Source organism: Pholcus phalangioides, unplaced genomic scaffold (genome assembly GCF_987345545.1).
Source record: "Pholcus phalangioides strain wild (caught in Gottingen) unplaced genomic scaffold, Ppha-v1.0 ptg000015l_1, whole genome shotgun sequence".
NCBI classification, from domain to species: Eukaryota; Metazoa; Arthropoda; class Arachnida; order Araneae; family Pholcidae; genus Pholcus; species Pholcus phalangioides.
Window position 1 is genome coordinate 30,299,893 of NW_028301608.1, and position 12,608 is coordinate 30,312,500.

At 34.6% G+C, this 12,608-nt stretch overlaps 1 protein-coding gene across 1 annotated transcript in view; it reads right to left on the reverse strand.

Moving 5' to 3' along the window:
• Positions 1 to 6,585, reverse strand: part of LOC149075791 (laminin subunit alpha-1-like) — a 152,767-nt gene extending 146,182 nt beyond the window's left edge. Inside the window, exon 1 of the mRNA XM_089243301.1 lies at positions 6,427 to 6,585. Within this exon, the coding sequence (XP_089099427.1) occupies positions 6,427 to 6,493 (67 nt within the window). The 5' untranslated portion in view covers positions 6,494 to 6,585. The remainder of the gene's footprint in view (positions 1 to 6,426) is intronic.
• Positions 6,586 to 12,608: the final 6,023 nt, after the last annotated feature.

Sequence of the window (12,608 nt, forward strand, 5' to 3'; positions counted from 1 at the left end):
TAAGTGGATAGAAGTTGTATTGGGACTGCATTCATATCACATTGAAAAACTTGTTCAGCTTTTTTTTAGAGAAATTAACCGAACTTTAGTTTGCATCATATCCACTGTAAAATTGATACTTTCCACAATAAAACGAGTTCGTTCCACTTTGAAAATACTGTACTAAATCCAACCGTGTTTTTGCAACGATTGATTATCATTATTATCAATGTTTAATTACTTAATTAACGATTAATTAATTTATATAATAGCATAACACACATAAGTTTTCTCTCCCAAATTTGAAAAAAAAACGATTACCGCATCGTGACCGCGATATTTGTTTCTTATATGAATCGATTTAACGTAAAGCTGAGGCCGCTTACTCCCGTACTCCCATCTCACCACGTTCGTGGTTGGGAGACGACCTCCCAAACTCCTCCAACTAATAGTACGATAGTATACGTTTATAAGAACGGCAAGAAAGAATTGACTCAACTCTTTCAGTTTCAGCGGCAAAATTTAATGAGGATACACAACCCTTATAACTTCAGGCCATTTATGGTAGAGAAGAAAAGGAGAAGGAATACACGTATAGGGAGAAAAACAGAAAAAGAAAGGCCTATGTTTAGCGGAAGTATCCCCGAAATTCCCCAAGTGCGAAAATACACCGTGCGGATCTGTCTATACACCTAAAATATTATATATAAGTTAAATTACCAGTTATAGAAACAGTTCCAAACTAGTCAAACAGTTATCCAAAGGCCTGTTGACTAAGGGTTGCCACCCCTCTGATTATTGATATATTGCTTAGGGCTGGTCTGATTAATCGATCAATTGTTAATCGTAGTTAAAAATTTCAGTTGAGTTAATCGACTCGATTAAAATTCAATTAAAATTTTTGTTAAAAGTTTGTGAATTGACTTGATTTGTTTGAAAAAACCGATACGATATGGGTTATAAATCATATTCTATACAGAATTTTGAATAAGTGGCAATATTGAAAAATATTTGAATAAATATTTTGATCAAATTCGATTCAACGAAAACTGATGATTTCAATTTCAAATTGAGTTTGATTGGAGTTTCGGAGAACAAGACAAAAATCTATTACCTGCACTACGAACAGTAGTTTTTTGTATTCTTGGAAGCATCAGCTCATCTCCTCGCAAGTAGAATTCGAGAGGAGTTTCTGGTAAAACAAGCAACACACGCACGTGCGCATGCACATACACGAAAGATAAAAGTGAAAAAATTACAAGTTTTGGCAATTATTATGTGTTCAGCATATATATATATATATATTAAATTGCTTGAAGCGGGCAGCCCTAATGTCTTTGGTCGCCAGAAGATGTTTTTCTGAGGTTCCCAACTTCAGGGCGCAAATGGCGGATGGCAGCACTACACATAATAAGCATTACACACATACAAACTTCACCTTAGGTTCACAACACGTACACGCATATTCCAGCATGTGCCAATTCGTTACGAATTTCTGTAGAGCAATTGTACGAGGTGCATGTACGGTCAGGTAGTAGTAACAGTAATTTCTCTTAATCAGTTCCCATATTTGTTAACATCTACCGAATAGGTAGAATAGAATAAATTAATAAAAATAGTGAAATGAATAAATTATATTTTTACAGCATCTATTAATATTATATGGTCACAAAAAATATTCGATTAAAATTCAATTCCACTATCTGTCCAAACCGGAGGGGGGGGGACAAAATTAAAGTGGTGTCGTTATGCTATAAAAGCTGTCACGTACTTAACTTTTGGAAGTCAGTGTATATGAAGAAATGTTCCTTATGCACAGAAAAACCTAATTAATGAAACAGTATTTTTTCCCCACTCTTATAATTGAGCTCAGTCAAAAATCTGAAAAAAATTAAGCTCAAGTAAGCGCGTAAAAACATTATGTCGAAAAATAAGATTGTGGTAATGAAACTGATGGTTTACATCAGATGGAGGCAAGTGAATTTTTTTTTCGAACCTCTATGGTTGGCAAAGCCTGAGTAATGGTCACTATTTCTAATCGCTAGAGGGAGATTAACGTAAGCTTGGAATATAATAAAAATACATGATTGCGTGCATTGTGTATTTGTATTCTGTTTGACCTGTCACGTAAGGCAGGGAAATGGTGATAAGGATAACATTATGAAAAAAAAAGGTGTAACTGCAATTTCTTATGGCGGATTAAATTCCCTAATTCTGTATCGAAATCAAAGAATAGGGCAAATGAAGATAAATTGAAAGGCCTCGGTACATCATTAAAAATTATATTGTATTCGTGTTTTTTTTTTTTTTGGTTTTTTTTATTAGGTGCATGTGTGATTTAGTAGTAGTGGTATGTCTTCATTAACACACTAATTGATAATTTTTAAGGAATAATTCGTGATTTTTCTGACTTATGACAACGTTTTTTGGTTGAAATCGCCAATGCTCCGAATTGTACCGTTTAACCACTTCAAGATCAAGGACGTAATATTGCGTCAAAATGCCAGAAATAAATTCAAACAAGTTTTCTATGTTTTCTTCCTTTTTTAATCATGAAGTTTTGTGTAACTCTATGAAAAAATTTGTTCTTTTTACCTCCGTTTATCTCTATACTCCTATTAGAGATTTTGTTTTACTCAAATGATGTATCCTTCTACTATATACATATAAGGGTGAAAAAGAACAAGTAGGGTGAGGATGAAAAAGAAGTCTGCTACCTACTCTCTTATCTTCTTATCTATATTATACTGTTTTCCTTTCTTTTCTTCTACTTTTTTTCATCTCTTTCTTCTCCTTTTCTAAAGTGTGGTTAGGTTATGACAAAGTTACCATATTCATCACCGATTCGTCAAATAGAGATCACTGTAATTTCTTGCCAATAGCTTGTAAGGGAGGGGGTTGAAATCCGAATTTCCCGTATTATTAGAAATAAAATATGGTCATGATAGACTTTTTTTCTCGTGAAATACATTTTTGTTTACTGCAATTTGCAGCAGCTCTTTACTTCGTCGCCCTTCAGGAATTTCATCAGTAACTAGCAAATTACATTTTTTGGCTACAATTAGCGATCTTTGTACTTAGGATATAATTTCACGTATTTTTTTCGTTGAGTTATCCTAAGGACGAAGGTCTAATTTTCTATTTTAAACCATAACAATATTACTATACTTATTTCTCAGTTACGGTAATTGAACAATTTATCATTCCAGTTAGAATTAAATTACCAAGTCTGCCTGTAGACCAGGGCGAAACGAGGAAAAAATCTCCATCCGAGCGGGATCCTATTTTCGGCTTACCCGACCACGTTGTTTTGGTCGACGAAGCTTTTTTTCGCATTTTCAACTTAGGTTTGTATCCCCCGTTCGGCATAAAAAGTGCTTCTGCTGGTTCCGAAATATTTATCTTTCATTTTGTTTTGTAAAACAAACATCTTTTATCTAAAATAAATGTCTTTCATCTCGAAATATAGTATTATGTTATTTGAAGGCATGGAAAAATTTTATCTGACTGACACTGAAAAAGGACTTTATATCGGAGAATCCTAAGCGCCCTTTGGCCCTTATTTTCTTCTCTGTGAATGGGACGGGCTCGTGAAGAACGGAGAAAACTCAAAGTTTGTGTTTGTTCTTTAAGGCCGGGATTACACTATAAAAGTTTGATAAAAGTAATTTTATAAAACTTGTAAAATGCCACCAATAAGATTATCAGTTTCATTTGCTCGAATGTAACCTATGAACTTTATTGGTTGAATTTTTTGTTTTATACAAGAGATTTTATCAAACTTTTACAGTGTAATACCGGCCTAAGACAGTAATTTTAAAACTAATACATAGTACCATACGAGAATGGTACCAATAGTACCATTTGGAATATGGAATATGGCACCAAGTACCAAGTGGAGCATCATTCGTAAGTTTTCGATTATTTTACAGGAAAAATTCCGCCACAACATGTCTCCAACACTGTATGCAGATAAATAAATATTCCCGCCACAAAATAAAAGACGAGATAATGAGTTTAGAGCCATCTTGTGGCAATCAGCATAAATATAAACTCTCACGTTTCAAAAACATTTTGCTGGCATTGATGTATTTTACGTCTAATTATCTGAAGGATGAAAAAGTACAGATACTAGAATCTCTGTATGGTGTGATATAAAAATCGCAAGACAGAAAAAATAAAATGTGCTTCATTTTTAAAGTAAAAAATTGTTTTGGTTCGATGAGAGAGAATCCAGCACTCTCTAAGTCCTCTACATTTATCCTATAACAAGCTTGACTCACTTTTTTTATTTACTGACAGAGAGTCATTTTGACGATGAAATATTAATGTTGATATGAATCTGTTATCATGCATTTCTTTATGCCCGTATAGAAGTGAAAGCTTTACATTCCTCTTACAAGGTCTTTTTTTTTCTAAATCAGAGAGAGTTTATGATGGGGATAAATGCTGATGCTTTTACTTTTTTTTGAATTTAGGACATGACAGATTCAAGCAAGAAAATAACATCGAAAGCATTCCGTGTTTCCTTATTTTTATTTTTTCCTCTCATGATAACTTTTGAATTTATTTTTTATTAACCACAAAATTAAAATGCCAGTAATTTTTTTTTCAATTTAGCTGGTAAGCACAACTTTTTAGTTTAAAAAACTTATTAATTTTCCGAGATTCGCTGTAGAATGTATAATACTAAAATTCAAAGTGAAGACTGTGTCACCAACACTCTCTGGATTACTTCATATTCTCAACTAAATATGCAATTGTGCTTTTTTTTTTCATCACCTACAGCTGCATGTGGATAAGTTTAAAATGCATTTTGATATTTATGACATGAATGTCTTGTGACATGACCAATCAATCTTGTATTTTGATATTCTTTGTATTTACAGTAATAATAATATGAATTTTTTTTTTAAAAAGTTTTCAGTATGAGGAGTAAAATTTTGAACATAAAGAGGTCAAAAAATGAGAAACAATAAATAATCGGAAAACTCAGATATACATAAGTATTTTATAATTTTTTTTTTTAATTTTGGTCACTTAAAACCATAGTATTTGAAATTAATATGAGAATTTTTTTTCAAATTTATTTTCTAACTTTAAAAAAAATTAGTGAAATATATATTTTTACTTTTCAATTTTTTTAGTTTAATTTTATTCATTCAACTTTTTCTTTGCTTGCAGACTCGAGAAATACATATCCGAGATGAAAGCATGGGAAAATGTTTGTTCACAAGACTCTACCATGCTTTTATATCTAAATTTATAATATTTACATTTTTTTATATAGTAATTGAAATAAAAAAAATACGAATTCTGATTTTTAGAAAACGCTTTCTACCTCTTTCGAACTACTGTTCAAAACACTGAAGATGACCGCAATATTTTCTCAAGTTCGTACAAAACGTACGATTATTGATAATATAATAGTCAAAGCTTTTTAATGCCTATCAAAAATCATAATGATTTTACAACACTTATCTAAAACACTCAACTCCTAGATCAAAATTTACTTTATCTACAAGACCCTTCTCTATGATAAACGTATCAGAATATAAAAAAACATACACTTCATAGAAATATATTTCTTTTCCCATATCTTATTCCCCTAATCTAAAATCCCTAATACTAAAATAAATTTCAAAATGAAATAATACAAAAATTATTGTTAGGAAAAATCTTTTTTCGTTCAAAGCAAGTAAGTGAATTTAAATTTCCCAATTTAATATAAATCTTCACTTAATATAATTTTCATAGCTTTTTAATGCTTTCAAAAATTATAATGGATTTGGGACATTTGCGTAACACTTATGTAAACACTCAACTCCTGCATTAAAAGTTGTTTCCTCTACGGAACTCCTCTCTATGATTAAGATTATTAGACTATAAACATACATCATATAAAATTTTTTCTAATATCTAATTCTAAAATAAATTTCAAAACTGAAAGTAATTTTAAAATTATTGTTGGAAAAAGTCTTTTTCTTCGCTAAAACAGACAAGTTAACTTAAAAATTAACTTAAAGTTCATAGATAGACACGAACATAAAAATTGTACCATAGAAATGATCTTACGAACCATGATCTTCCTCAGGTTCATATTAAACCTTCACTTTTTAATACTTACCGAAAAAAAATAATAATGGTTTTACAGCACTTAAGTAACCTAAGTATCTAAATACTGAACTCCTCGATCTAAAGTTATTTTTCTCCACGGAACTTTTCTCTTTGATTAAGATTATAAACATACAATAATAGAAATTATATTCCTTGTCCCTCGTCAAATTCTAAAATAAATTTCAAAATGAGTGGAAAAAAGTGATTCGAAAAAAGTTTTTTTGCTGAAAACAGCCATGTGAAATGAAAAAAAAAAAATTGGACAAAAATTCCGGTAACTTCTTAAAACGTAATTATAAATTAAAATTTGTGTGACAATATAATCGTTACCTTTTCCGAAGACAGCGCTTATTCCAAGTAGAAAAATAATAGCAGTACCGCGGCTGGTCCAGATCATGACTATATCTGTTCCGTGATCAGATTCACATCTTGAAGATGATAAAAGAAGATGCTCTTGATCAAAGGAATCAGAAGCGGCATCTACTCGTGTCCGTTTCACTGCATGACAATGGCATGAACAAGAGTTGGACTACAAACTGATGGACGACAGCGGCAGCGGCGGCAATGCGCGAGCCGCGTGCTTATTTCTTTTAATAAGAGAGAGAAATATCATCTCTATTTCTCTATCTTCCACGCCATCTTTCTCTTTCTCTGTCTGTATGACTATCTCTTTTCTTTTTATGGATGTTCCGTCTCTTGCACCCTTCCCTGAAAATGCAGTTTCCTGTGGAGTTGATGAGGAGGAAAGAAAAACTGAAATTTTTCTGATTTCAAGTATGAAAAAAAAAAAAACACCTTCCCTTAAAGACCCAGGAGAAGGAAGAAGACCGACTGTCGACATCCGTTGATCCTAAAATAGTTCTTGGGTTGACATTTATGGTAAAATGTTTAAAACTAAAGAACGACTTGCGAACCTTCTTTAGATGTTTAACGTTGACAAGACAATACTTCTTGAAACATGATTAATCGACTGAAGATAATGAAAAATGCTAATGTGAAATTTAAAACAAAGTACTATACGCAGTCGACGCCACTTATTCGTTTATAGTTGTACTCGGGGAGGTACTTTTTCAATGGCCTTCCTATTGTGAAGGCAAATGAATAACAAAAAATAAAGCCCTTCCCTTCAGATCTTGATCGGTTTCTTTCCGTTGATTAGATTCAATTTTCTTTTTTCCGAAAGATTTTCTAAAGCGATATATGAAACATATCGTACATTAAAAAAGTAATTCACAATATTCAGTTTCATTCTAACGCCTCACAATGGCTGAATAAAAAAAATGCAGAATTTTAGCTTAAAGGAGAAAAAAATAAGTCCCGTTTTAGAATTTATAAAAAAAAAACAGAACGATTGAACATTTTGCAACCAATTATGTAGGAAACAAAACCGATTTGCCACGTATCACCAATATTTGTTTTTGTTTACCATACGTCCCATTTGATCAAACGGGATGCATGACCACCGTAATTGCAAACGAGATTTTTTTCTGATATATTTATCGGTTATTGTTATCAGAAACCCGGAGTTCGGTATGATCGCATTAAGTGGCATGGACGGTATCTATGAAAAAACTCAATTTTTAAATATGATTTAGAAATACTTTATTTCAATTTTAATTTTATTTATATTTGTATGATCAGTTAATTTAATAGCGATGGAATTTATATCTAGCAATGGAAACTAGCATTAGAGTAAGTATCATGCGCAATCACGTTAAAATATTATTAGTGAAGAAATCCGATGGTATTGGTGAATTCAAATGAACGAAAAAATTTTCGTCATTAATGCATGAAAAAAATAATTTCATTTGAATTTAAAACAATCAGAATTATCCAAAAGATAGAAGATATAACGTATTTTCTTTGCTGAATGATGTGTGATTTAATATTATCCACGGGGGAAAAAAAAAGCGACCAGCCAAATAGTTTTCTCTTATTTCCACTGCTTGAATTCAACCTTGAATGGGCTCCATCCTAATGTACAATAAGGATATTATTATTAACCTTGAATTTCCGATATTTAAATCAATATGGAATGAAGTTTCTTTTTTATAAAAATGCTAATTTATATCCAAAACCTATCCAATGTAATGACTCAAATATTGTGTGATAAATTCTTTGGAAATTTAGTTCGTAATTTAAAGAGTGATAGTAGAAAAAAAATAAACAAAGAAATAAATATAGAAAGAAAATACAGTGAAGGCCAACGAAGATTATTCGTTCCGGAATCATTCCTTAGCCGAAATGCGATTTCCCCTATGGAAAATAGTCTAATTCGTTCTAGGTACTGCTCAAAATTTAAAGATAAGTCTTTTAATACACTGAATGCTGAAGGATCGGACACACCCCGCTTCCCATCTCAAAGAGATATCGAAGCGTTTCTGGAGGATGGGTGGATCCAGAAGTTTTTATTAATTTATGTGAAAAAACAAACAATGCATTTCATGTATACAAAAATATCCTATTTTCGGACAAAGACATTCAAAATCGTCATGGCTTTCCATTCTATTTGGTATTCACACATGGTCCCCAGGACCGAAAGGTGGCCATATGACCCTTGGTTGAGAAACACTGATTTATTGTATTCGTAGCTTCTACCACTCCCTTGGTAAGTTCCATTGTTTTCCTAAAGTGAGTTTTTTTTTTTTGTGTGTACGTGCGATAACCCCCCCCCCCAAAAGAGGGAAGGCTGACGGGTGTAGGTCGATTGCCCTCACAATGAGTCCCCTAAATGATTCATCAGTAAAATTAGTGACGGCGCGTTATTGCCCTCGCCCAACAAAAAAGCCATTTGCTCTCATCCTAATTTCTTAACACGGAGGGTAAACCCCGTGTCTAACTTAGTTCAGCCAGACTATCCTTACTCGGAGTCGGACAGCAAACGAAACCGTTTCAATCCCCTTTCCCCCCCCCCCCCATTATTATAATATGTGACAGATGGTAAAGATAGTGATCTGGACTAGTTTCATCCGAAATTATATATAATCGGAGAAGAGACATTGTTTTCTCCGATACTTCACTATATCCGATTATTTTATAAGTGGGCTGACTTATCAAAATAATTAAGCATTCCGAAAAAAATTAAGAGAAATTAGTTTTTTTTGGATGAAAGAAACGATAGAAAATAAAAAGGTATCGCCAAAATCCATGCGTGTGATATCAAAAAGTGTCATTTCAAGTCAAAACTGTAGATGACGCTGAAAAACTATCTTGATACCTTTCCTTCTTAAGGTTCACAAAGTTGGTAGGGAAAATCGTATTAACCGATATTTCAGTGCATCCAATTTTGTTGCAAGTGGGCTCAACTTACAAATTTCTGAAATAATAAATTGCAATACATATTTAAAAAAAAAATAAATTGCTTTTTAGAAAAAAAATATCGTTCACGTACACATGCAATCAGAAAGTATTATCTAAAATTGACAATAGATGCCTCTAGTGAAGCCGAAACTAATTTTGATTGGAACGCGTAATTGCAGAAACCGAAACTTAAAACAGACATTATCACAGTGATAATGATTCAGTGAATTAGATTCAGAACAAAATAAATAAAAGTTATTTTAACAGATATTTCACTCCATCAAATTTCACTCTGAGTTTGCTCAAATAAAACATATTTTATTAAAATAATAACTTTGGATGTAAATTTTTTCAAAAAAAGAACTAAACGTATTGACAGAATGTGTATCAATTCATAAATCAGTGTTATAAACCAACAGCAGATGATTCTAGAAAAACATTTTTTTCATGTCCATGCGCATCAGCATATTTTGTTTTATTTTAATCGTTCTAAGTTTTTAACCAAATTGCACATGATTTTCAGATATGATTACTCAAATGGTATGTCTGAGAAATTTCAAAATCGCCCCCCCCCCCCATCACCTACGAAGACGAAAATCAGACCGAGGGCAATCAATCTGTAGCGGGAGCATTTGGTTCCTTGAGTCGTGCTCAGGCCCATCAGTTGAGAAGAGGAGGTCACAGCCCCCTTCCCCCCGGCTTTAAAAAACACACCAGAGAAATGGTATATATATATATACCCTAATTCAAAACTCAACGTACGAACTTTTAGGAGAGGTAGAAAACAAAAAACAAAACAGCATCACATAGGAATGTATGATCGGAAATCCCAACCTGATAAACTGGGGCATAAACGAAGATGCAGAAATGACAAGCCAATAATAGGTGGAAAAACTCTTTATTTAGTGATCCTATAAACGAGGGCAGTACGTGTACACGTTGTTTCACAACAAGTGCTCAAAGTTCTTACCGTCCACGTCACAAAAATCTCCGTGGCAGCTGCAAACGTCCGCGAAGTGCTGGATATTTTTGAAAGGGTTCGACAATCAATGCATCGCCGTTGTGAGGCGTGCATAACTGTGGATGGTAAGAACTTTGAGCACTTGTTGGGAAACTTAACGTGTACACGTACTGTCCTCGTGTAAAGTATCGCTAAATAAAGATTTTTTTTCTACCCAATATTGACTTGTCATTTCTACATCTTCGTTTATCCTCCAGCTGATCAAGTTGGAATTTCCGGTCATACATTTCTATGATTCTGCTTTGCATTTGCGTTTTCTGCCTCCCCTAAAAGTTTTTACGATCATCCTGTGATATATATACACTATGTATATATGCACACACACATTGAGTACATGTTCTTTGCCCCCCCCCCCCCCGGCTTGGTCGTGCTGTAGTTGCCTGCGGGAATTCCTGGACGGACTGATGCTGAAAGGTTATTCCAGCGTGGTCTATCCAACTCTATCCAACTATCCATCAGGGCCATGTTCTGGTCTGGTGTTGTGGCGGAAACGCATCGAAAATTCAAAGCTATTCATTTTGAGGGCAATCGACCTAGCCTGTCCGATGAATAATATCCATTATCTAGAAGATAATGATATTTTTTAGTACAACACTTTATTTAACATGATAATTTTAAACATTTAAAACCATAAAATTTAATAACTTGATATTTTAATAATAATTATTAAATGATTATTAATGATTAAATACGTGAATAATAATTCTTTAATTTAAATAGATAATTTCATACCTGACCAAAATCAAATTTTTTCCTATCATACCCGGCTATAACAGTTGATGGTGGGATTACAAATGGGCCGAGACAGGTCTATGAAGAAGAAAAGAGTAGACCATACATGCTGAATCTATATCTCGTAGGCAGGGCCGGACTTAAGCAGGTGCGAAGGGTGCAGTCGCACCGGGCCGCTAAATTTTAGGGGCCGCAAAACGAATTAAAAATACTTTGTTTACAATGAAGCAAATACGTTGATTGCATTGAGTTACATTTTGACTTCTTATCAAAGCAATATCTTAAGATTCTGTCCAAGACAAGGGACCCTCGAGATCTTGGATTTTGACAACCCCCCCCCCCCCCCTCCCGAACCCACGACCTGCAGTTCACGTCCTAGGCAAGAACTATTTTTGGGCGGCTCTTCTTTGAGGCAGAGACGTTGGGGAGGATATTGCCTGCAATGCAAAAAGCAGCCAAATTCTGCACCCGGCAAATTTTTGGGCACGTGCCCCATTTGCTCGGGGGCGATGGACAAGAAAGAGCACTGAATTCTCACTCTAACGACGTACTTATTTAAAACTACAGCGGGGTTGCGGTGAGGCAAAATGCGTGCTTTTCACAGCTGAAAGCGTATTTAGTTGTAACTCTGGGCATTTAATCCGTCGTCTAGCCCTAACAGCCCTTCCATTGTGATGCACTGTGTACAGATGTTGTAGAGATGGCACCCGCATTTTACAGCAGAATGGGTCCAATGCCTATATTAATCTCTGGCATAGGCATCGGAACCTGGGGGCTGAGTCTTATTTCAGCCCCCTCAAGGACCTTCAAAAATAATTTCGGAGGGCCGCAAAGCAGCTGTTTTCGCACCGGGCCACAAAATGGTTAAGCCCGTCCCTAGGTCAAATGTAACCCTAGAAGTCATTTGGTGCGGCCCGCAACCTCAAAACTAATCTTGTAAAAATGAACTAAGCGGCACGTTCTCAGATCACTTCAATGACGTGCAACATATTTTCAGAAAACTTAAGTGGCTTGTGCCACATTTTCGGAAAATTTAAGCGTCCTGTGGCCGTTCTCAGATAACTCAAATGACCATTGGGGCTGCTTCATATCACTTAAGTGTACCGCGACACATTTCCAGATCTCTCAAGTGACCCCGTGGTACATTCTCCGATCATTTAAGAGATCCACGGCACAGCTCCAAAGCACTTGAAGGATACCCTGCGGCACATTTTGAGATCACTTAAGTGACCCTTGACACCATGGGCGGAGATACGGGGGTGCGTGGGGGGGGCATTGCCATCCCCCCCCCCAACGTCAAAGGTGGAGTCGACTGATCTAATGTATAAATGTATATACGAATTGACATCATCATCGTGCCCCCCCCAGACTTCCAAGTCTATCTCCTCCTATGCTTGACACAGTTCCAGAACACTAACGCGGCCCGCAGGGAAAACATCCAATCTGGCAACCCTTAAAC